The sequence below is a fragment of the Marmota flaviventris genome, chromosome 1 (genome assembly GCF_047511675.1).
Source record: "Marmota flaviventris isolate mMarFla1 chromosome 1, mMarFla1.hap1, whole genome shotgun sequence".
NCBI classification, from domain to species: Eukaryota; Metazoa; Chordata; class Mammalia; order Rodentia; family Sciuridae; genus Marmota; species Marmota flaviventris.
Genome location: NC_092498.1, coordinates 52,917,819 through 52,944,983, shown reverse-complemented (window position 1 = coordinate 52,944,983; position 27,165 = coordinate 52,917,819). Strand labels below are relative to the sequence as shown.

Genomic DNA, 27,165 nt, shown 5'->3' with positions numbered 1-27,165 from the left:
TTCTGGGGGCTATCTTTTCACATTTATGTTATCTGTTGAAACATAAAGGTATTTAACATTGATAGTCCAATTTATTTGTTTGTCTTTTTGTTGCTTCTACTCTTGTTGTTATATCTGACAAACCATTAGTGCACTCCAGGTCACAGTGATTTCGTTTTCCTTGTTTTCTTCTAAGAGTTTTTTGTTTTATTTTCGGTTTCAGCTTTCACATTAAGTCTTTGATTAATTTTGAGTTAATTTTTGTGTAATGTGAATGTGAAGTAGGAATCTCACTTCATTCATATATATATATATATATATATATATATATATATATATAATCTCCAATTGTCTTAGCACCATTTAAGAAGACTGTTCAGTCTCATTGAATTTTCTTGCTATACTTGTCAATAATCAATGGCCACATATGTAAAGGTTTTGGCATTCTCAATTTTATTTTATTAACTCATCTCTATGCCAGTAGTATAGTTCTGGATCCCTTAATTTTTCCAAATAAATTTTAGGATGACCTTGTCAATTTTTGTAAAGAAGCCAGCTTGATTTTGATAGGGATTGTGTTGAATCGGTAGATAAGTTTGGGGAATATTACTATCTTAACAATAGTACCTCTTCTGATCTGTGAACATGGGATTTCTTCTCATTTATTTGAGCCTTGTTTTATTTTTCTCAATAATGTTTCATAATTTCCAGTTAAATCTTGTACTTCTTTTACTAAGCTTTTTCTTAAATATCTTATTTTTCAATGCTATTATAAATGAAATTGTTTTACTCAATTTCATCTTAAATTGTCCTTTAAAATAGGAAATTTGTGTTTTTAAAGGTTATATTGGGCTGGGATTGTGGCTCAGCAGTAGAGCGCTCGCCTAGCACGGGTAGCGGGTTCGATCCTCAGTACCACATAAAAATAAAGTCATTGTGTTGTGTCCATATACAAAAAAGATTCTCTCTCTCTCTCTCTCTAAAAAAAAAAAAAGGTTATATAGATTTGGAACATCACATAAAACCAGGACATCAATCTGGTAATCACCTCAACCATATTCAATTTTCAAAGGGTGAAAAAAGTTACCAGTGTTATGATTAGATATCAGTCTTTTGTATTGTATGTTTAAAATATACTCACTTTATGATAATCATATTAATGAAGATAACATTTAATATATTTGAATCATCTCTAACAAAGGTAAATTTTGAGTAAATTTGTAATAAATACTAGAAATTATTAATTACAATGGGGCTTTTAATTGTGAAACATTCTTGTAATGTTTTTTTCAGAAGTTCTTTGTTACAGAACAAAATTATTCTCTAAAAATGATGTTCTCTTTAAAGAGTATATGTAACATTACTCTGATATGACTGTTCTGGAAAGATTAAAAATTTTAAAATGCAAGCATAGTCACCCAGAAATTTTTTTAAATGTATGATTGCTGGTGTAGTTTTCTGTAGAAATAACAGGATTTTGCAGCAGAAACAAGCCGGTGGCTTACATGTTCTGAAATGCACTGGATTGAAACCTACTGAATGAATCATTGTTGGTAAATAATGTCAAGATAGGAATGGGCTATCATTTTGTCTGTGGAAAGTCTATCTATATAACAATCATCCATTTGTTAGACTACATGTTTTAGACAGAAACATTGCAATATCTGAATAATACCAATGGTAGGGAGATCAATTTTAAAAATACTTGGATAAGCCTTCTCTTCATACTTATTATGAAAGATGGAATAATTTGTTAATATAGCAATCAAACTGATTCAATGATCCTTGTTAATTTTTTAATAAGGAAGTTATAGAAATGAGGCAGTTTAATTTATATTCAAGTAGTATTGTTTAAAATCATCATTTAGAAACTATATAAAATATGTCATTAGTTTCAAATATCAATGTATTTATAAGATCCTCATTCAAGCATAGGTCATTTATCTTTCCTCGAGATGGATAGTGAGTAGTTGGTCTCCAGACCTTAATTATAATACCAATTCATAATATAGTCATATATTAATAGATTTCTTGATGAAAATGGAGACACATATACTAAGCTTGTTTTCTAAAACAAACTTAATCTCCATTTATTAAAAAGTATTGCATGTATGATTTAAATATATTTTTATTTAAAAGAAACCCTCACAGCTATTGAAATGTTGCATTTTCCACAGTTTCATAACTTTATTTTACATTTACAAAAAACATTTATCCATTAATTCTATACACAGAAAACTTATCAAGGAAAATTTCATATTTAGGTTATAATGGCACATATTCATCCTATGTATTAAGACTTATCCAACATGGTTATATTTCTTTGTTAATGCATCATATTTCCTTTCACAAAATAAGGCATGTGGAGATTTAAAACATCTGACATGTCACCAGAGATAACTGTGTTACTCAGCTTTTTGTCCTTGTGACAAAAATACCTGACAACTTAGAGGAGGAAAAAATTATTTTGGCTCATGATTTTAGAGATTCAGCACATGGTGGGCCCATTTCTCTGGGCCCAAGACAAGGCAGAACATGGCAGAAGGGCATGGTGGAAGACTGCTTTTCTGTTCATGGCAGCCAAGAAGCAGAAAAAGGAGGGTGAGGGGCCATAGAGAAATGCACCCTTCCAGGGCACACCCCCAATGAACCACTTCCTCCAGCCAAGCTCCACCTACCTACAGTTACCACCTAGTTAGTTCATTCAAACTAGGATAGACTGATTATGTTACGGTTCTCATAATCTGATCATTTCATCTCTGAATATTTGTGCATTAACACAGGGGCACTGTGGGGGCACCTCATATTCAAACCATAATAGTATCCTTTAAATTTCCATAAAGTTTGATGTTTAACATTTCTGAGATTTTTTTTTGCTAACTCTTTTGGACTATAATATTATAAATCCAAAAAAGTCCCAGGAAAAAAAATGCAATTTTGGTTTTACAATAATTAGTTTTGAACCATAAAATTTACCTTCAGAAAGTATTTTATTATCTTATGAGTCCATTATGGTATAAAATCAATATTTCAGCTACTCAGTAGAACATTTCATTTTTTTCTCAATTTTTTTTTAGAAAAGCTACTATGTGCTTCTGATTTAACATTATTTTCTTTCTTATCATAATCTTGTAAGTAAATGAAATCTTAAAGTTATTAAAACTTAATGGAGAATTAGTAGTTATGATAGATTAATTTACCTTTGTGTTATGCTCATAGAATAGATTTAATAGTCTTGTATGAACTTATGACATATGAAGTAGCATGTCCTTTCCCAAGGGAGGATGTTTGAAATGAATTCTTTACTCTACCTTGGAGGGGGTTAGATAGCCCTCTGCAAAAATTGAGTTTAAGAATTATGATTCTCTGCCTTCAGCTATTCGAAGAAGTTTTCAAGAAAGAAAAGCATTTTAAGTAATAAAAGCATAAGAACAATCTCAGTCACCTGGTTGCCAAAGGGAGGGGGCAGCCTTAAAAGTGATGAAGGAATATTTCTGAGACTGCATGCTTGATATTTTAAAGATGTATTGTAGCTGTGCCTGGGTGTGGCTTCTCAATACATTACTAATATTAAAATGATAGTGGACCCAGAATGAGTAAGTTTCCAAGCTGCATTAATTTTCTTTTGCTATAAAAATAAAATCCAAAATTTAGCATTTTAAAACAACAAACATTTCTAATTTCACATGCTTTCTGTAAATGAGAAATTCAGGAGAACTTAGCTGGGCTGCTTCACCTCAGGACTCTCCTGAGTTTGTAGCCAAGATGTCAATCAGAGATGCATCATTCAAAGGTTTGACTTGGACCAGATGATGCTTTTGTGGGTGGCTCCATCGCAGGCACCACAAGTTGGTGATTGTGATTGGCCCAGGCCTCTCTTCCTTTCCATAGGGAATTGACACTATGGTGCTTCCCCTGGAGTGAAAGATCCAAGAAAAAGCAAAGCATAGGCCAAAATGTCTTTTATGACCTAGCTTCAGAAATCACATACCATCATTTTTGGAATATACTCTTGTTTATGTAGATTATCTCTTATTCAAAGTGAGAGAGGACCAGGTGAGTGGATGCATTTCAGGAGAGGTTATCAGGGACCAATCTTGGAAAGTGACCAGCACAGAGTATCATAATTCTTAAGGATTGTTAATAAAGCTGTGTCTTGGGAAAATAAGGGGTTTCTCCCTTTCATACATTCCTTCATTTCCCTTTTCCATGCCTCTCAAATTGGCCTTTATTCCTGAGGTCTCTGTGTGCTACCTTTTCTACCCTTTCTTCCTTAAGAATTAAGCAAATATCTGTTGAAGACAAGATTGTGTGTCAGTCACTGTTGGTTCACACCAGTAAGCAGATCATTCCTTTCATAGCCCTGACCTATTACATAGCAGCTGGTTTTCATAACAAATGGCCTCTTATCTATAGGAGTTTTTAACTGCTAGCATTCTGTTAAAATTATTGTATATCTAATAAGGAACAAATTCAAGGTAAGGAACTGGAACTACAATTGCCACTGTCCCCTTCAAAAATATTTTTATTTCAATAAAATATTCTGTGATTTATAAGGTAGAACTTTAAAGCTGTAAGGCAAATATTCTGCACAGTAGGGAAACTCCCTCATTTGTAGTTAATGTCACTGTTTTAAATCACCTGTTGGATGACTTTTGTTCAGTGGAAAACATTACCATTAAGCTATCTCAATCAGCATGGTCTTTTGCATAATGTGGAAATGCACGCCTGAAGAAAAAGTGGATTCAAACCTAAACAGGAACAAAGCACATAAGTGTTCTTATCTCCATGAACACATAAGGAGACAAAGATTAAAGTTAACTTGTTTTGCCATTTCCTTTCAAAATTGCTACAGTGTGAACTGAATTTCCCCCAGTATAGTAGAAAGACATATATCATCTTTTAAATATGTTTACATCATAATCCAGTGTTTCAGAGAATTTGGCATTTATACTTGTGATTAGCTCTAAAATATCCTATGGACCTTTTTATTTATTTTTTCTTTTCGTGTTAAAACTGTTTGGGCCAATAAATCTTTCTGCAAATGTCAGATTGGTCAGCAATGAAGAGGTAAATGGAAACTAATGACACTTATCAAGTTGATGATGTGAATGATTTATTGGACCCAATCATTTAACACTTTCATAAAGTCAATATCGGGGAAAGAGATTGGGCTCTTATTATGGTAAACTGTATTTGTACTGTCAGCATTCAGTGATTTATTACAAACCTGTGGCTAGGATTAGGATATTATAAATGGGGGAAAAATGGAAGGCTCATTAATTTTTTATACCCACAGGTGGAAGACATGCAGTGGGCTAATAGAGAACACACTCAGCCAGCATCTGTCTGCAGCCTGCCCTGCAAGCCTGGGGAAAGGAAGAAAACCGTGAAAGGGGTCCCTTGCTGCTGGCACTGTGAGCGCTGTGAAGGTTACAACTACCAGGTAGATGAGCTCTCCTGTGAACTTTGCCCTTTGGATCAGAGACCAAACATCAACCGTACAGGCTGCCAGCGTATCCCCATCATCAAACTGGAGTGGCATTCTCCCTGGGCCGTGGTGCCTGTGTTTGTTGCAATACTGGGGATCATCGCCACCACCTTTGTGATTGTGACCTTTGTCCGCTATAATGACACACCTATTGTGAGGGCTTCAGGACGGGAACTTAGTTATGTGCTCCTAACAGGGATTTTTCTCTGTTATTCCATCACCTTTTTAATGATTGCAGCACCAGATACAATTATATGCTCCTTCCGACGGATCTTCTTGGGACTTGGTATGTGTTTCAGCTATGCAGCACTTCTGACCAAAACAAACCGTATCCACCGAATATTTGAGCAGGGGAAGAAATCTGTCACAGCACCCAAGTTTATTAGTCCAGCATCCCAGCTGGTGATCACCTTCAGCCTCATCTCCATACAGCTCCTTGGGGTGTTTGTCTGGTTTGTTGTGGACCCACCACACACCATCATCGACTATGGAGAACAACGGACACTGGATCCGGAAAACGCCCGAGGAGTGCTCAAGTGTGACATTTCTGATCTCTCGCTCATTTGTTCACTTGGATACAGTATCCTCTTGATGGTCACTTGTACTGTTTATGCCATTAAGACGAGAGGTGTTCCAGAGACTTTCAATGAAGCCAAACCAATCGGATTTACCATGTATACCACCTGCATCATTTGGTTAGCTTTCATTCCCATCTTTTTTGGTACAGCTCAGTCAGCAGAAAAGGTAAGTGGCAGGAAATGCATTTGACAACCCTTTTTCTGGATTTAACTTCTTCATTTAGGATGCTTTTCCTCTTCCTGGTTCATTTACATTCTCTCAAGATGCTTCAGTCTGTGCTATTCTTATTTAGACATATATAGCTCAAGGTCACATTGCTTTGAGTATGTGTTGACTAGAGCTGATTTTCCAAGAAAAACACTCTCTTGTATCCTCCTTGGCAAGGGAGAAGATTGACAGAACTCACATCACTTTCCTGGTCTCTTTTAACAGCTTTGTTATCTACTAACATCAAAGTTCTTTTTCCAAATGTTAATTAAAAGTGGGAGGAAAAAAGGGCAGATGTGGCTCACAGGAGTGAGCTGTCCCAGAATATCCTACTGCATGACAAATGCCTCCTTCCCTGTTCTACTGTAACTCTGGGGGGTTTCAGGGGAGGGAAGCCATCCCTTCATCGTTATGATGATTTTAGTCATGGAAGTAGAGTTTAATAAAACAACTAAAACAAAGAGAAACTGAAATGGTTAAGTACAATCTGAACCTCTTATTATTTCTGAGCCCCTATTCTCATTACCTTTCCATATGTGAAAGATGATAGTGAAGAATAAAGAAGACAGCAATGGAAAATTATATAAAACAGTTTATAACTTTAAGTAATTTCCTTTGTCACTAATCTCCCATTAACTTTTCCTACATAAAACATTGCTAATAAAGAACATCTGCATATGAGAGTGAACATGTGTTGAACTAGATGAATGTAGTTCTATATACAGTAAGACAGAAAAGTAAGGTTAACCCCAAATTATAAGATTTGGGTAGTGGGATAGTAATAAACCAATCTGTTGAACAAAGACCAGTGCCTAAGAGTCAGAACACATATTTTGGTATATGTCAATGGGAATTTATTAGGATAAAACTTGTAAATCTAAATTATGAAAGAATGTGGAAACAAATCTCTCAAAGTCTATTTTTTAATATGATTTATTGGACTAGTCAAAGAAAAATAATGTTTTTCAGCATTTGGAAATGTCTAAGCTGTATGAATTATTAGTAAAGAAAACTTAAGCAGTTCTTATATTTGTATTTTAACTGTTTCTTTGTAGATTGATTTACCTGGAGAGGGCCATGATAAGTTCACTCTGCTTTCTGGTGGACAATAAATATTAGAACTAAACAAAATCTCCTGAGATGACATCTCACTTTTTTTTCTATTTTTTCTTCCTTTATATTTTATGAAGTATAACCTATTCTTATTTTCATATAATGATATCCACAGATGGAACAGGGCAAACACCATTGCAAATAAGATGTTTTTCTCTATTCAGACAATTCTTTCAGTGTCTCAGTTTTTTTAGACTAAATAAAAACATGATCCTACAACAAGATGTTGGACATCATCATAGTAGTTCAAGTATAAATCCTATTAGCAGTTTTTTTAAGGTAGTAAAAGAATAACTACTTATTTTCTCTCAGAGCATTAATGTTTCAGAGCTGTAGCTGCCTGCTGAGAATAGTGATGGAGACAAAAATTTGGGGGTGAAAAGGACACCCCAATATGCCAGAGGGTGGAGGGTGCTTTGTGCTGATATCCTGAGAGATGCACATCCCCTGAAAATGTGTGCATTCTGTTTATTTATGAGTGTGGAATATCCACACCTTTAGAGATAGAATGTGGTTAGCAAAATTTATTTTTCCATCTAAACTTTGTGGAATAAAGAAAGTCTAAGAGGCAATTTACAAACAAATAATAATATAAGTTTGTTGGAATTCATTTCATATTTTATTTATTATTGAATATGAAACTTGCATTCAAGAGAAGAATTTGGTGGGGAACACTAACTCTTGGAATTTTCAGTTAATTGTAGAGTCCTCCAATTATTTAGCCTTGGAGTTGTTGAATTTAGACCAGCTCTGTATGAAGAACTATTATATTATAAATAACTAAGATCTGGCTTCTAAGGTACTTTATATAATAGAAGTATGTGTTATTCTAAAACTTATCTTCAAATTTGCTTCCTGCTCCTTCCTGTCAATATATATTTTATATTTGAAACCATACATAAAATGCTTGAGTATATTTATTTTTCCACATTGCCAAAACTACTGACATGAATATTAAAAATGAATAAAAGTTTTGTATCTCTGGAAGAAGTCTTTAAATCAGTTGTATTGACTTTGGAGAAGCAAAGAGCTAGGCAGCCCTCCGTTTTCATTTATAATGCTCAGCCAATTAGCCCCACATTATCAACCTGAAGCCTTTACAACAGCGAGGCAGCACGCACATCTATTAAGTCAGCAGATTCTTATTGAGCACTGTGTCCAACATTGTGCTAGTTATTGAATCCATGTCAGTCTGCTTCCCTGAGCCTTCACTGTAAGGCTCAGTCTGGCTCCCAGCCCATGCCTTCCTAACGCTTGCCAGCCCCTATGAGGTGCCAGGCTCAAGGGCAGGGGAAGATGGTGAGAGGTCAGATCTGAGATGAGAAAGCAAAGAGCTGTTCATCCTCCAACTTTACATTAGTGATTCAGAATTTATAACATGGGAAATAGCAGAAGAACAAAATTTCTTCCTGTACGTATTTGATTATGCTGTACCAGAGTAATGTCTGTAGCAGAAAATTCATCTACGCAGTCGCTTTGAAATTACAAGAAGTGTGAGAAAAAGTAAAATTAGTTGAATAATTTAGACAGATATTTTGGAAAACATGAATAACATCATAACACTTGTCACAGAGTCATGAAGAATGACAGTTCTCTGAAGTGTGCCTTCATTCATCAATGAAACATCATTTAATTTATTTTAATTTTTTTTCAGATTTTTTAAATGAAGATCAATCATGTTCTTTTCCAGTAAATTTTCATCACATCATATGTGTCTACTGCTGGATTTTACTAAATCGCGTGCAAATGTATTTTCTCTTTGTAGAGAAGTAGTGTAAAGGAAGGGTGGACACATAGAGGCATAGCCATAGATGAATAGAAATGCATGTGATTGTCAGGAAAAGACAAAAAAATTAAAAAGTAATTAACTTTATAGTCAGGAAAAAAGTCTTTAGGGATGTTTAGGGGCTGTTAGGATGGCAGCAGTCTCTTAAAGACCTATTTTATCCTCCCTAATTGGGCTCATAAAATGGAAATAAGCAGAGAAAGGTTATGACACGGCCAAGCTCCAGGGAGCACAGAGCTCTGACCAGAGCATCAAATGGAAACCAAATAAAAACAACCTCAAAATGGAAGAGAAAAATTAAAGCTTAAGAAAGAAAACAATAAATCCTGAACCAGCTTATTTTTCTTTGCCCTCTGGTTCTACAGTGTAGCATCTATCTAGTAGCTCAAGTAAGAAACCCAGGGTTCATTTTCAACTCCTCCCTTTTCTTATTCCCACCCCATTATTTCCTCCTCTCTCCTTTCAGTGTTTTCTGTGTAAATCTGTGTCTATCTGATGTATATCTGAACGCATCCATTGCAACACAAACCCCTTCACACACTACAGCTTCAATAAATGCCTATGGAATGAGTGGAGTGCCTTGCACAACAATGGCATAATGTGATAGCATAAATGCTTATTTAGGTGAGAATATGACATAATAGGAATCTTCTATATATATCTTACTATGATCCTCATTACAACAACTATATATATATTTTTTTAATTTTTCCCATTCCACGATGCACCACATTCAGTTCTTAAAAAAACATTGACACTATCACTGATTCTGAAATATGGCTACTAAACATTTACGGAGAAGCACAAGAAAGCATCTACAATTCTCAAAGCACAGGAGAATTGATGTGACTGATATTTTCCCCCTGCCTGCCCTCCCTGCTGCTTCCACTGTCTCTTTCTGTGCAGAGGCAGAGTGCAGGTGTGGAAAAGGAGTGGGTCCAGTGAGGAAGAGCATTGAGCTCTGTGGCATGAGGACTTGGGTTTGATTCCTGGATCTGCAAAGCTAGCTGAGAACACGTAGGCAAGAGGCTATACTTTGGCAGATAGAAGTTAAGATCCCCCAGAGGATGCAAATTAGACTCCCAAGCCCTGCAAAGACGTTACCTGCTGCGTGTGCCCAGGCCTTTTTGCAATCTAGAGCAAACTTAAGTTTACATATTCTGGAAAAAGGCAGGAAGATGGTGGAGTTAAAAGCAAAAACTCCTTTTGTATCATTATGATATGATTCTTATACTAATAGATACCTCATACTAGTTGGCAGAAACTTACACAACCTATGAGTCAAGAAAGATGCTTAGCACATAATAAGCAGGAATTAATGTTGTGGATTATTACTTAATGTTAGGCTGTTAGCCATGAGGACGAGAACCTTAATTGGTTTTGCTCACCTAGCAGAATACCAGGTCTGAAATAGGTTCTTAAAAAGAGATTAAATGACTTGGAATATATTTAAATGAATTGTGAGATCAGATATTTGATTTATTCAGGTAATTGTCTCAATTTCTCCAGCCATTTGTTCCATGGCTGTGCAGCTTCCCAACTGGAAGTGTGTTCTGGGAAGCTTGCCTGAGAGTATAGATCATGAGATCACAGCAGTGAAAGAGGGCCGTGAGGGAGATAGCCATCTGAAGGATCAGAAGAAAGAGAGGTGTTCTTGAGGCAATATGTAAGTGCCTTCAAATATTTAGCGGCAAGTGTCCTCAGAAAGCAGTTGCTGAAATCTTGATGTAACAGTTTGAAATGTGAGTGAGTAGCCTTATCGAATTAGGAAAGGTAGGTCTGAGATTAGAGATTAGTCATAAAACTCCTGCTGTAGGTGTAGCCCAGTTGAGACAAGAAAAACCTGGGGTAAAAAGTCCATATGACATGGAAAACCACAGAAGAAATTTGCAGGATAGATCAGACTAGAGGTCATTCTCCAGCCACACCTTTTTTCCAGTATTTCTCCTTTCCTTAGGAAGGAGGGAAGAAGCAGCAATGATCAGTGTCCACTTTGCATGTTTGTCATCGATGCTTATGACTGTGTCATGCCATTTGTTGGTGAACTGTAAGCATTTTCATTCATCATCTTACATCCTTTTGAAGACTTCAGTGATGTCCCAAGTTGAAGATTATGTTTCAGGTTGTGTTATGCTGTTTCTGAAAGGTGCCAGTTATACCAGAATATTGCAATTCACTCTGGAATGTGAAAAGTAAATTCAATAAAAATACAAAAGAAACTGTATGATCTCTTTTGTATAGTTACTTTAAAATGAAGTGCTTGTAAACTTTTAGAAGAGAAAGTTGAGATAGATTCTGGAACACACATAGGCAGGGCTGGTAAGTATCTTTCCTTGGGAATTCTGCCTTATCCATATTTTTTTTTTGTTTGTTTTTCTGACTGTGCTATGTATTATTGCTAGAGAAAATTTTTATCTTTATACATTAAAGGCAATTCTTTTGGGGATGCTCATTTGATTTGACAGCACAAATAATTTTTGCTCAATGAACTTTATTTAGATTCCAAGATCCTATGTTTGTGGGCTCTGAGGGAACTGTGGGGACTAGGTCTACTTAATGTAAGCATTTATTTATTAGTGAGATTCTAGTATTTTCTCATGTTTTTTAAACTGAAATTGCATTTCCATAAAGTTGAATTTCCTATGCCCAAATTACACTAATTTAATTAGCTAGACCATTAGTTAGTCAACCTGGGAACTTGGTTCTAAAGCTAGTGCATCTCATGAAAACAGTTTTGTTTACTTTGTATGACTGAAAATGCTGTGATACTAGATTTCATTAAGACTGAAATTTATTTTTAAAGCCACAGTGACCATGGTTTTATTTCAAAATGTTTAGAGAGATGTCATATAAATAGACTTATTTCTATACAGGCAAAATCTTAATGACATCCAGGCTGGATAATATAGAATGTAGTGACTAATTTACTTATTGTAACTTCAAATTGCATTTTCCATGATTCGCTAGATTCTAATATCTTATGCACACAGGGTGCCAGAAAGAGCAGATTGCAAGCAAATAGTTTTTTTTTTTTTTTTTTTTTTTTTTTGGCTGAAACCATATATACATTTTTATATTGGGAAATTAAAAATATATATATCTAAATGTAGTATCATATGGGTTAGTCCCAACTACCTTAAAGTATAAAAAATATTTAACTAAGTATTTATATAAATACCAGGCTAGCTAAAATAACTGCAAAACAGATGTATTTGAATGTTAAAATACCATAAAAATGGAAACAATCTTGTTTCTGGCTCAAAATAAATGCTGATTAAAAAAATCTCCTCCCCCTAATAATGGAATGAAAAGAAATAAGGCAGAGAGGAGGAAGAGAGTCAGTGGGGATGGAGCGGGGGGAAGAGAGAGAGAGAGAGAGAAAGAGAGAGGTAGGTGGTTGGGAGACATAATATTGTTAGCACTAAATTAGATGAAAAACATTTTGGAAAAAATATTGAAAAAATTAGTCAATTGGGTTTAATTTATGGAAAAATTCAAAGAATGGAAGCACACTCCAAGAGGCACTAGTGGGTCTTACTATGGAATTTCCAAATAATTCCCAAATGAAAGCTCAACAAAAATCCTAAGTAAACATTGCTGTGAGCATCAAGGAATTACTTGAAGAATCACACTGTAGAATAGCTGTGCCTGTTAGACCCCTCACTTCCCCTTTTAGCCCCAACTTCACATAGGAAGAGTGAATATTAAAATTATGAAGTCTGAAGAATGAGAATAATCTGATGGAGGACTTCTAATGTGGATATGTGCCACTGAAAGAGAAGGACAAGAATTTGAAGTAATTTTATTTTAAACATGGATGGTGAGGGGATAGGAAATACAACTCTGTTCAGGATAGATAAATTTCTCAACTCTATTCCTTCTGGAGTGGGTCCATAACTTGCCAATATGAAGATATTTTAAAGAGAGGCCAGTCAGGTTAAATGATCATTAACTCCAAGTACACAGTCAGTCCTGTCAAACAGAGAAAATGGGCTCAACCAGTAATCTTTACCAGTCAGCCTTGTCTGCAAATCATAATTTTCATTAGCAGTCATAGATGCTAGGATGAAGAAAATTGAGAATATAAATTTAAAAGTCTAAAAAACAAAACAAAATAACTGACTCAAAGAAAAAAATCCTAAAAAAATATGAAAAAAATTAAAAATCAGCATTCTAAGAACCAAGAGAACAAACATACATAATGTGAATTATTATTGCTATGGAAAAGATCAACCAGGGAATAAGAAAATGACTGGAAATTAAAATTATGAATGTGAAAATAAAAAGCTGAACAGATAGAAACAGGGAACCAGCATGGAGATGTGGAGGGTAAAATAAAAGGCAGAAGCAAAGAGAAAAATGTTAAAAAAAATAAGGATAATATGAAGAAAAGTTAAAACATGCTGAGATAGATCCCAAGGTGTATCTAATAAACGGCCAAGAAGAGGAAATGACAAAGAAGGTGAAGAAATAGTCTTTAAAAAGAAGAAAAGTTTCCAAAAACTTAAGAAAGCTAATTCTTTACAATAAAAAGAATTTTTGATTTAATGTTTTACTTTAGTAAAACTTCATTAAGAGATAAAAAATTTTAATAACTTTTAGAGTTAAAAAAAGTTATCTACAAGGAATGAAAATCAGACCTCATCTTCCTCCCAGAATTCTGCATGGCAATGAGCAAAGACTTTCTTGAGGGAAAAGTATTTTAAGCTTAAAATTGTATAGCCAGCCAAACTATCAGTCAATGTGAGGCTAAAGACATAAATGGCTTAGAAAGTCTGTGCCTTACATATCTTATATATGGATTATTCTTGATGTAACTCAGCTATTAAAAGAGACATTATCAGATATGAGATGGATAACAGTGACAACTGCACATGATCTAAAAGTAATAAGGAAATTGGAAAAGGAATTACAAACGGATCTATTAGATCATCAGGGCTAATTATTTTTTAAAATCCAGAATTGTGACAGGTGTATTGGTGCATATTTGCAATCCCAGCAGCTCAGGAAGCTGTGACAGGAGGATTGCATGTACAAAGCCATCCTCAGCAACCTAGTGAGGCTGTAAGCAACCTAGTGAGAACTTGTTTCAAAAAAAATAAATAAATAAAAAGGGGGCTGGAGATATGTTTCAGTGGTTAAATGCCCTAGAGTTCAATCCCTGGTAACCATACATACATACATACAAAACTCCAGAATTTTAATAATTATTCTTATTCCTATGCCAGTCCAGTTATGCTGCTTAAATATTTACCAGCCATACATAGAAATTGCTTTTTGTATTCGTTTTACATTTTTAGAAAGAACCTGGGGGAAAAACACAGAAATAATAATTTATCTGCTAACATGAATGTAAATGTTATTAACCCTGTACTTTAAAAACATTAATGTAACTTTAAAAAATTAGAAGGTCTGTGAGGACATGCAGGAGAAGGGAGTTGTCCCAGAACACCAAATCACTCACCTTCTCCTGTGAGTAGACAACAGTTACGATCTAAAGTTGTTGAGTCAAGAGATACTATTACATTATTTGAACAGCAAAGATGAAACAGAACAAAAGTCTTAATATTGAGAATATTAATATTAATTATTAATATTAATATTAATATTGAGAATGTATAGGTAAATAAAGGACAGTTTTATCTAATAAATACTTAAATTTTATTTAATAAATATATCTATATGATACAAATGTGAATAATTGCATACTGAAGGATTTAAATGAAGATCTCCAATATGAATGTACATTCTCATAGACTTTTAGTGTATAATATTTTGAGAGATTCTTTCAGATGCAAAGTGGATGAATGATTTTGAATTTGTAAAAATGACTCAACATATTTTGTGGTTACAAATGATCTATAAATTTCCTCAACTTTAGGATTAATTCAATTGCTTAAATAAGTACTTTTCAGAGACCATAATTTAAGTATCAGTTTATATCTGGTAATGGCATTACATAAAAATATTTATTAAATATTTTCTATAAACAAAGACCTTTGATGAGTGTTTTTTAAAATGCATAAGTGAATAAGAAGTTTTAATCAGGAATTTTTTTTATTAGCATTAAGTAGTGACTATACCAAGCATAAAATTGGCTAGTACAAGGCAGAGTAAGATAGTGGAAATCTTGGGGCAAGGGATTACTGAAAGGAAAATAATACCATGTCTTTTGGGGGGATAAAGAAAGTCTCCATGAAGGAGGCAGAAATCAAAATAGGTCTAGAAGACAGAATAGAAAATATTCCTATTTTGCCTTCTGAAAAATAGGAATAATGGGTTTAAATAGTCCAAAAAGGGGGGATCAGGTATTATTTGAAAAACCTGTGAGTTAAAAACTGTTTTAACTTAAAGATAACCATAGAGAGTAGGGTGATCATATATCCCTATTTCTTCTACTAATAGGACCTTTTTTTACTGTGAAAACTGTTTCCCAATGTGGGCAGTAAATTGCATTATTACCCATAAAATATGGCTGGGCAGATAATTGGGAAGCATTCTATGGAGGGACTGATGCCAAGTTTGTACTTCTTTTGCTAGGAATTTGAGTGTATTTGAGTCATTCTAAGCATGGATGTGTTCTCAATAAAATTACTCTTTGTGAGATTTCTTTGCCAGTGGTGAGTTGGACAAATTGTTGTGCACAATGAAAACAAAAAGGAGAAAATCAAGTTTATTTAAGAAATGTAGGCAAGAAATATTGGGGACTCATTTTAAATTGAATTGGGAGCAGAAGATAAAACAGGAAGTGAAGTGATTGCATTTTATATTCTGTAATTTTTCTTGTGATGGCAAAATTTTTCTTTGTTTGCTGTGGGGGTTTCACTCAGTTGAGCTTCAAAAAGAGGTCCACCATAAAAATTGTTGTGCATGTATCAGTATAGTTTGCTGACTTTGGATAAATACCAATAGTTTTTTTTGCCAAAAACCAAGGAGTGGGATTGCTTGGTAATACAGTGGTTCCTATCCAAGTCTTTTGAGAAATCTTCATACTGCTGTCCATAGTGGTTATACCAACTTGCAATCCTACCAGTAATGTATTAGTGATCTTTACCCACATCTTCACAGTTGTTTTTTGTATTCTTGTTTTTTTTTTCTTTTTTCTTGGTACATTATAATTATACATAACTGTGGGATTAGTTATGATAAGTTTATACATGCATGCAATAAAACAGTATAATTTGATTAATTTTATTCCCCAGTACCTCCCTTTCCTTCCTCCTGATCCCCTTCCTCTAGTCTACTGGTGTCCCTTCTATTTTTTTTTTTTAATTTGTTCTAAGTAGTTATACAGGACAGTAGTACATATTTTGACACATTGTACACAAATGGAGCAAAGCTTTTCATTCCTCTGGCTGTACATGGTGCAAAGTCACATAAATAGTGTAATCATATTTGTATATCAGCTAATAATGTCTGTCTTGCAGTCCCACCAGCAATGTATGAGTGTACATTTTCCCCACATATTCCCCAACAGTTATTATTGCTTGTATTCTTTGTTTGTTTGTTTGTTTGTTTGTTACTGGGGATTGAACTCAGGGGCACTTGACCACTGAACCACATCCCCAGCCCTATTTTGTATTTTATTTAGAGACAGGGTCTCACTGAGTTGCTTAGTACCTTGTCATTGCTGAGGTTGTCTTTGAACTCATGATCTTCCTGTCTCAGCCTCCCGATATTGCTTGTATTCTTGATGACTGCCATTCTAACTGGAGTGAGATGAAATCTTGATGTAGTTTTGATTTGCTTTTCCATGATTACTAAGGATGTTGAATATTTTTCATATATTTGTTGGCCATTTGTATTTCTTCTTTTGAGAAATTTTGTTTATGGCAGCACAATTCTCAATAGCCAAGTAATGGAATCAGTCTAGGTGCCTGTTAATGGATAAAAAAAAATGATTTATTTGCAGAGTGGAGTTTTATTCAGCCATGAAAAGAACAAAATTATGTCATTTGCTGATGAATGGGTGGAACTAGAGAATATCATTTTAAGTGAAATAAGCCAGATGCAGAAAGTCAATGGTTGAATTTTTTGTTCTCATATATGGAAACTAGAGAGTAATAAGGAATTTTTAAAAGGTGGTATCTCATGAAAATAGAAAAGAGAACAATGGAGTATAAGGAGGGGACTGAGGGGGTGAGAGGAGGGATGGTGAATGGGAGGAGCTACAGAAGGAAAGTGACAAAACTATGCTATTGTTATGTATAAATAATTGCAATGAATTCCACTTTTATGTGTAACTATAAGGCACAATTTAAAAAGCAATAAATAATTGAAGGAAGTCCAGTAGTGTAGAAGAAAGAGAACTGGGAAAGGGAGGAGGGAAGGGAAAGAGGAAGCACTCGTGAATGAAATGAAGCAAATTATGTTATCTACATCTATAAATATGTCAAAATGAATCATATTATGTATAACTGTAATGTATGAACAAAAACATCAAGAGCCCCACTTTTCTCTCTGATCTGAGCTAAGGAAGAGAAAGAAATTCTTTTTGTGTAGAGGTAAAACCCAGGGCCTCTCATATGCTGGGCAAGTGCTCTACCACTGAGCTACATTCCAAGCATGTGTGTGTGTTTGTGTGTGTGTGTGTGTGTGTGTGTGTGTGTGTTGCTGAGAAGCAAGTCTTTTTAATTGATGACTAAAACTAGCCAAGAATGAAGAAGCATACTCAGGCCCACAGTAGGAAAAAAAGTCAATGTGTCTGTGGATGAAACCAAGAATACCTGGTGGATTATGATTTTGAGTAAAGAAATCTGCTGAATAATATTTAAATCCATTTTGATAGTTGAAATAAAGCAAACACTTTAGAAATAAGATTAAAGTAACTTCTAAATGATGCATTACATTTAACTATATAATCACCATTTTACTGTGTAAATTTAAAAATTAAATGGATTTTAGTCTCTAATGAATTTGGGCAAAGTTTAGAATAATCTCAATTTTCTCTAATTGCTATGTAGGGATAAATTTACTCAGTTTTTTTCTTCATTTTATCTCATTTTTGTGTAATTTTGTGTGCCTGCATATAAAACCAAAAAATTCTTTCCCATTATGATCACTGTTTGAAAGTCGTAAGGTAAACCACAAGATTCTGCATTTTGGCCATGTTCTGAATCCTGTGAATAATCAATAATGTTAACACTAATTGTAAATTTTGAGTTTTGTTTGTTTAAAGATGAGTTAGATTATCCCAATTTGAAAAAACAATGTTTAATTAAAAAATTGTGGCTGGACGTGGTAGCACACATTGAAAATCCCAGTGACTTCGGAGGCTGAGGCAGGAGAATTGCAAATTGGGAGCCAGCCTGTGCAATTTAGTGAGGACCTGTTAAAAAAAAATAAAGATTGAGGGTGTAGAGTTCAGTACCACACCCCCCAAAAAAGTTTCAATTAATTTAACATTTTCATCTTGGAATTTTGGATTCACTGAGTTATTTGTTCAGTTATGTGTATTTTGGGAGAGTACCAATAAATGTAATGTTTTCTGCTGTCTGTTGGTCCAAACCCTATAGAGGACAGATCCCTATGCAGTCTTTGTGAGTGTATGCAAAATCACTCACATTGATCACACATCTATGCATATAGCTTCTGTAGATTTCAGGTTCCTAGCCAAGATTAAATGTCATGCATTTCTCCTGCCAGCTGTTTCCTCTAAAATTCTTATTTTACTCAAATTGAATTGAATTGAAAATATTTTTGGTAGATTGTAAACCTGCCATAAAACCTTCAAGTGTTTCTATCAGCAGGCAGCTTATCATTGTAGCACTGCCCTTTCTTCAACAAAGCACTTTCCCCATGCTGAAATGTCCAATCAAACCACAATTTATTGCACACTTTGTTATACTGCATACTTATGGCTAAGAACTGACAATGTTAAGCATGAAATAATTAAATTCTGAATGCAAACACATATGTATAGAAGGTGGCAACAAAAATAGCAATAAGCAGAGGCAGTCAGTTCTACAGGACTATAAAGGACTTGTCTTCCAATAAGGCTCTTCAATTTCTTTTTTCCACCTTGCTTATCATTTATAGTGTTTTTATATACAGTACATGCATACATTTATGGTTGCTAATGATGCCCTCCATTTTATATGGTCCCTTCCTCTATGCTCTGGGAAACCACATTGCCTTGAATCTGTTTTTGTTTCTTGTCTCTTTCATCTCATCTTCCTTCTGCTCAAGTTGCCCCTGATTTTGGCATTTCTCCCAGACGCCATTCCCTTGAAGTGCTCATCATTCACACAGTTTCTGCTAGAAAGGCTGCAATTCATGCTTTTCTAGCTGTGTTCTTAATCTCTGCCCTTTCACATGCTCAAAGATGTAGACTGTAACAATCCAAAACTGAAATCTGAAAGCAATCCAAAACCCAGATTGCAAAATTAAGCTACCTAAGAAACAAAATCTATCAAATTTTAAATGGTTGTTTCTTATTAGATGTACTGAAAAACAGCTAAATTCTTCATATTTAAACCATCTTCTTCCATCTCTAAGAGATGAATCCTTAGAGATTAAGCCTCTGAAGAAACTTTTACAGATGCTGGAAAGTTGAGAATTTTTGCCTTCTACTGTTAATAGACCTCAGGTTTAACTTACTCCAGTTGTGCACAGACTCAGACTTTTAACTTCAACTTCATATTTCTCCATTATGTTAAATCTCTATTTTACTAAGATCTAAATTTGCATGTTGGCATTAACTTCTCTTTCCCTTGTACCCCTGTTTAACTTTTGTCAACAAATTATAGTGTTCATTTCAAATTTTTTCTATATCCATACTCCCCCACCCCCCAACATCCATGGTCAAATCCCTAGTCCACTCCCAATTTTTATAACCCAGGCTACTACTATTTGGATACAAGAACTAGTTTCTTAGACTTGCTGTTTGACAATGATTTCAAGATTTCTGTTATAAAGTTATTCTACAGCACTTCTACTTTGGCACTTTTTAAAATAGTTCTACTTAATGAACCACTTTTTAGTTAACACCTTTGCTCTGTTGAATACTGATGGCATTGTTTGAACCAAAGATGGCTTGTCTTCATGGAACTTAAATTATAATAGAGGATGAGACTGATTTCAGTAGATAATTGTAGAATCAGGTATCAGTAAAAATTGTTCTAAGTGCTACCAGTGGTCCTATGAAGGCTTTTTTTAAAACTAAAATTATTTTCTATTAGCATTAGTCGAAACCTAAACTTTCCAAACTGTCTTTCCATGATCATCTTTCATTTTCATGAAATCAGTTTTCCTACCAAAAGAACTAATCCATGACATCTTCTAACTTATTGAATATTACCAATTCAGAACAGATAGATGCTTTCTGTGGATGTCTATTATTTTGCATTTTGAGATTTGTTTCTGTGTGGTTTGTTTCAGTAACTCTTCAGGAAAAGATGATAATTATAATTCCTTTGTATTTATTCCCAACTGAACTCTCACTTCTTAGTCACAAAATGACTCTCAATGTGCTTTGCAGATAGTTTCAGGTGACAGTATTTTATTGTTATTGTTGTTGAAGTGGATATAAAGGAAAGTGGTCAACATTTTCAAGCCAATTGAGCCAATGTATTAAGTTAAAGACAAAAGTGGAGAAAATAGTTGAACTGAGAGGCAAGAAATTGAGGTTCTTGTCTCATTAACATCCCTGTGGCTTTGATCAGCAAGTTATCTTCCCTGAATCTTAGTCTGCTCACCTCAGGTAAAATGAGGACTTATAGTCTCGAAGGCTCTAATTCCAAATGCTCTTATTATAAAGAAAATTTACCAGTTACATAAGAAATGGTCAACCACTCACAGACATGACCTAATTTTTAAGCAAATGTGCCTGGAGATTACTGTGCATATGCAGTGAAGAATGCAAATGAGGGCACAAAGCATTTTAGAAGATGAATGTACTTAAGGCAGATTATCAGTCTCATAAACCCTAATCAAGGCATTCACATCAACATAGCATGATGCAGACATGGAATCCAGAGTCTGAATTACTTTTCCAAAGAGTCCTATGGGGTATCTCCTTACACCATATGTTTCCTTCATTTTATGAGCTATCTTAGGCAGAAAAGTGCAAAAGGTACTCAGTACATTAATTTATAAGCTTTCTCGCTTTCTAGTTAAAAAAGGAAGGAAAGAAGGATGGAAGATAGAAAATGGTATAGCTAACAGCAGATATTCCCCAGTTCATCAGATTTTGCTAGTTTAACATTACCTAACTTTCTTTTGACACATTTTACTCATCATTTTCCTTGTTTATCATTCAAATCACTTTTTCTCTGCTAGGAATACATGAACCACTGGCTAGAAGACTTTGATGTGACCCCAGAGAAGTTAATGTCTAAAGTAATCTCTTGCTAGAAATTGATTTTTATTTCACTTCACATTAGTGAGTTTCTTATCCCCTTCTACCACATTTTCCTTGTACTTCCAGTTAATGCAGTATCATAAATCGCTCCACCACAATGCCTAAGGAAGACTGAGGGAATTATGTCTACTAACCAATCCTCTCATGACAAATTATAGTGTGTTGGTAACAAGAACCAGTTAAAGTTTCTTGTACACCTTTGATTTTTCTCTTATTTGATTTTTTTTTTTTCCTTTCAGATGTTACTCAACCTATAGACACTGGGAAAAGCTGATGTTTGAAAGTCTCTTTGTAACTGGGAACAAGAAAGCTATTATTTTCTTGAAAAACTATTATTGTAATTTAAGGTTTAATCCAAGTGTACATGTCTTGTGTGGATATACTTTTGTGTGTGTATGTGTATATATGCACACATATATATAATTTTATGTCTACATATAGAGACATACAAAATTATGTGTCTGCGTCTACACACACACACACACACACACACACAGAGTTTTTTTTTTTTCCCCTTAGACTTGAAACCTTTCAAAAGCAGTGCTTTTTCCAAAATGGTAATTCCTCAAAAGTTTTTTCTTATACAAATGTTCTATGCAGATGTTAGGGAAGTTGTATATGCATTTTCATTCATTTAAAAAATAATGGCCATATTTTTAACACAGAATAGTTTAGAGTCAATTCTAATTGAATACAGTGTGTAAAAGTTAAAACTACAGTATTTTAAATAACACCCCAAGCAATTAAATTGCATTCGGTTTAATTGCATGGAGGCAGCATGGTACAGCAGTTACAGAAATGGATAAAGGGGCTGGATACTTGGTAGAAACCCTGCTTTCATCCTGTGCTCAGTGATGCTGCCTGGGATGACTCTAAGCCTCAGCTTTCATCTGTAAAATTGGGGTGAAATCCCTGTTCAACACACAGAACTGGCTTGAGCATTGAGTAAGACTACTGACCCTTCTTATCCCAGTGTTGGTGATGACAATGATGGTGAGCTGGTGGTCTTTCAATTTCCAATGCCCAAATAACATGAAACCCTCCAACTGATCCTGCAAATTCTCTTCCAGTTCTCCAAAGGAGCAATGTTCAAAGTTTTCTGTACTTGTGCATGTTTTAGTGAAGATTAGCAAAGGAACTTAATTCCTCATTTTTCTTAATTGCTTAAAATGCCTTTTTTAATGTCTTATACCTCAATTGCAGTATCTCTACTTAGGAACAGTTGGTCTGTTTCAAGTTATATCTCATTGAAATGTAATACAACATGCATCATAAGGTCAAAAGATGAGGTATATAGCTGTATCTTAAAATGAAATGACTTCATAGCATCTTAAAATATTTAATATTTAGTGCCCTTAAATATTAAAGCAAATTGCAAATTGTTAATATGCATAGAAGAAAAATTATAAATATTTATAATAATAAAATATTCTATTTCAGTATTATGTACCATTAAAAGATATCTATTCCATTTGACATCTCAACTCAGTATATATTATCAATATTTTAAAAACTTACTTTAAAACAATACTAGGTGAAAGTTGCCTTATTTATTGAATAAAAATACAGATGGCCAATTAAATTTTAATTTCAGATAAACTACAGATAATTATTTTGTGCAAGTATGTTCTGTATACTATTTACCACATCCAAAAATATTTGCTATTGATCTGAAACGAAATTGTAACAGGGTGCCTATATTTTATTATACAATGCTATACTAAATTGATGATACAAAACTGAGATGAATTTAATAACAAAAGTTGTAAATCCTCAAATTACTTGCTATAAGAATTTAATAATGCTTTATGTATATGTCTAGGGAACAAAAACATTAACAGTGCAAATATAAATAAGCTCATATTATAAGAAAAATTTAAACTAGAAAAATGTAAACTAGTTCAATATTTCATTACTAGATGGCATAAAATTCAGTGGTTAGTAGTTGTAGTGAGCAGATTAAAGACCTCCCAAAGATGTGAATATTCTAGTCACTAAAACCTGCGAATGTGTTATGTTACCTGGCAAAGGAGAATCAAGGTAGCAGGGTGGAATCAGGATTGCTAATCACCTGACCTTGAAATAAGGATCTGAGTGGTTCCTGAGCCTCCAAAAGGAATGCGGCTCTGTCGTGGACCTTGAGTTTTGCCTAGTGAGACCCATTTATAATTTTTGACCTCTAGAATTACAAGGTAACACATTTGCTTTATTTTCAATGACTGAGATTGTGGTGATTTTTTTTTTTTAACAACAGCAAAGACAACTTTCACCTAGTATTTTTTTAAAGTAAGTTTTAAAAATATTGGTAATATATACTGAGTTGAGATGTCAAATGGAATAGATATCTTTTAGATTAGATAAGTATCATAACATTATTGCTTTGGGTGATTCCCTATATAATTTTCTACCATTTTTAGATATGGCATGCAATTCCTTTAAATCTTGTTCCTTGTAAATATATTTAACATTAAAAATACTTTTTTTTCAAAAAATATGTATGCAGATTTCAAACAATGTACTAAGCTAATATGCAATATACTAAGCATCTTAATTCACTTTTAATCATATGTGCATATTAAATCAAACTACAGAACATTGAGGGGAAATTTTAATTGTGATATATGGTGAAATAAGACAGAGTTATTATAAAAACAAAAGAACAAATTCAAATACAAATAAAATGAATGTGTGTGTGCATTGCGTTTAGAGAATTATCAAGGGAGACATCCATGTAATAATTAAGAAAAGGCAAGTAAAATTATAATGTAATTGTAGTTATAATAATTTAATTTTACCAATGCAGTATAAATTGAGTTTGCTTGCTTGTTTCTAAACCTATTTTAAAATGGATTCACTAGCAAATATTTAATGTCATACTAAACCAATTTTTAGAACCTGGTTGAAACAGAAATATTATTATCCTTTCCAAATAATATGTAGAATTTTTACCATTTCAGTGAAAATTATAAGATACAATGGGTAAACATACAAATTTCTTTAGAATTTATCATCTAAATACAAATCTCATTCATGTCTTTATTTTTTAAGATTTAATTTTATAGGAATTGATCTTTGCTCAGGTCTAAAGCATTCTTTTTGTCATATGTCATTGTTTCAGGGCCCTGGTTTCATATAACTTTGCATTTTCCATTTTAAAGGTTTTGAGTAGAAGCCTAGAATGGAGAAGAATAATTGTGCTAACATTTATTGAGTGAGTTCCTATTTTGCTGAGCTGAGGACTCAGCGCCCTACATAGTTTAATTGACCACAGTTCTGCAAAGGTCAGTTCATAAATGTTACCCCATTTTCCCTACAGCCAAACTTGGTTTCATAGGACTTTGTGAGTTTGAAACTTGGATTTAAACTCCAATTTGACTTTGAAGTCTAAAGTTTTTTTTTTTTTTTTTTAATATTCAAATCATCAAAGCATTTTAAACATCCACTATAGCTTTATAGAACTGGGCTAATATAATATCACATAGAATTGAAACACGCTTTCATCCATGTGGGTTGACATCAGATTGCTTGCTGGTATCCCAATTGCAAGTCACTGGAAGAAAGGAAAACAGATGGGCCACAACTCTAGCATCTGCTGTGCTGGCTGGGACTAAGTCACTGATGCTGAGCTTTCAGAGGCTTGGGATACTTGTTTTCTTCAGCTTTGTTTACTGTACCCAGCACAGCGCTTCATATATAATGGGCATCCAAGAAGGGTTTTTGCAGGAATGAACCAATGCATGAGAGCAGGAAAAAGGCCAACTCTTCTCTCCCACAGTGTTTCCCTTTAGAACCTTTTGGTTGAAACTGTGTTCTTTCAACACTCAAAGAGAAATCTGGAAAAAACTGTATGAGGACAGTTTAAATTTATAAGAGTATATGAATGCTTTATATCATGCAGCTTTGAGTGCAACCAATCTGGGATCCATACTTCATCTATTCAGGTTGACGGAGAGTAAAGGTGAGCCAACAGGTCTCTCTCTCTATCTCATCCTCCCTCCCTCCTCTCACACCCATGTTCTCAGCATTCCTACCCTTTATCTTTCTTTTATAACCCCTCAAATCAGCTTCACCCGAATTCAGCTCCATTTATCTAAAGATAAAAGTAAGGTGAGGAAAAGAGAGGTTACAGTGAAGGGAAAATCAGGGTGTGACAAGGTGACAGGAACAGTCAGTAGAAGAACTTGGGGTGGAGAATAAAAAGCACAGTGTGTGGACAGTGTTAGGTCAGGTGGGACTGTGGCCTGGTAGCAAGCCGCTCCTGATTCATGTGATTCCGGTTTGTTAGTACCCCAATGAACTTCCCTAGGAAGCCCTGGATCAAGTAATATTGATACTAGCTTCTAAGTCGGTGGAACCAGTGACAGAACTTAGAGATATTGAGTTTGGCTACCCTGAGTTTTATCAGCTGGTGCACAGACTGGTGCTGGGGTTGTTAAAATAGAAATTTACCCATTGTTTGACATTCTAAACAATTTGATCTTATAGTGACCAACATGGGTTTTGAAGCCTAAGACTGCCTTTTTAAATGAGAAGCTTATTTATTTATTGAAAAACTTAGACATGGTTATATCAAATTATACCAGCTTTTAAAAGCCTAAAAAGAAGGAGAAAAGATCATTTCATTGTCTAAAACACATAAGAAACAGAAAACTGGTAACTATAGGAAAACACTAAGCTCTTTATAATTGACCTTTTGAAACAAAATGGCATATTAGCTCTTCCATTTGTAACTTTTGGAGGAGTTGTTGTGCATAGGAATAATGGTGTTTTTTTTTGTTTGTTTGTTTGTTTGTTTGTTTTTTACTGCTTAAGAGATGGCAGATGCAATGGTCCCTATATCCTGGGCAGTTTCCTTCTTGGTGTGATAAAACACCTTGTAGTGGAAGAGCCTCCAATGAGTATAGCACTTCGGAGTTGGCCATTTCTGCATTATTCCCTAATACTTTCAGTCAAGTTCAAATAAACAATTTGGTTGACCAGAATACACATTTTCAAATTCTTTTATTATGCTCCTAAGGAATGCTGAATCAGCATGGAGTTGCCCAAAACCTCCTATACCTGAATCTCAACTGTAGATTATGGTGTCAGCATAGTGTCACAAGCTGTGGGCATCAGACAGATTGGATTTAAACTCCAATTTGGCTTTGAAATCTAAAGTTTTTTTTTAATATTCCAATTGTCAAAGCATTTTAAATATCTACCATAGCCCCTTGCTATAACCCATGAGCATGAGCAGATACTGTCAGATTAAGTTCTACACAGTAGTGAGAATGATGAATACAAGCAATCATAGGAGACCACAGAGACTGGAGTGGCCTGTGGTAAGGCCAGCTGTTAATATGGCCCAGATGAGCATGGGGACACTTTGTTAATCTTGCCCTCTTACGTTGCTGTCAGTGGCTATGAGTTCTCATTTGAATCAACCTGTTAAGAGGATACTATAGAGTCTGTACTAAGCCCATAGGGCCACCTGCATAAAGCAGGCACAAATAGATGACAATTGAGTTAAGTGGGAGCCAGCTGTGTATGAATTTATCTTTAAATTTTTTGAATTAAATTTATTTTAGCTGATATACAAAAAACACAAAATTGTACATATCAATGGGGTACCATGTGATGTTTCAGTACATACATACACTGTGTGATCAT

The 27,165-nt window shown here is 34.4% G+C and overlaps 1 protein-coding gene across 1 annotated transcript in view; it reads left to right on the top strand.

Moving 5' to 3' along the window:
- Grm8 (glutamate metabotropic receptor 8) overlaps nucleotides 1-27,165 on the top strand; it is a 754,509-nt gene that overhangs the window by 652,856 nt on the left and 74,488 nt on the right. The window contains exon 8 of the mRNA XM_034635666.2: nucleotides 5,279-6,214. Within this exon, the coding sequence (XP_034491557.1) occupies nucleotides 5,279-6,214 (936 nt within the window). The remainder of the gene's footprint in view (nucleotides 1-5,278; nucleotides 6,215-27,165) is intronic.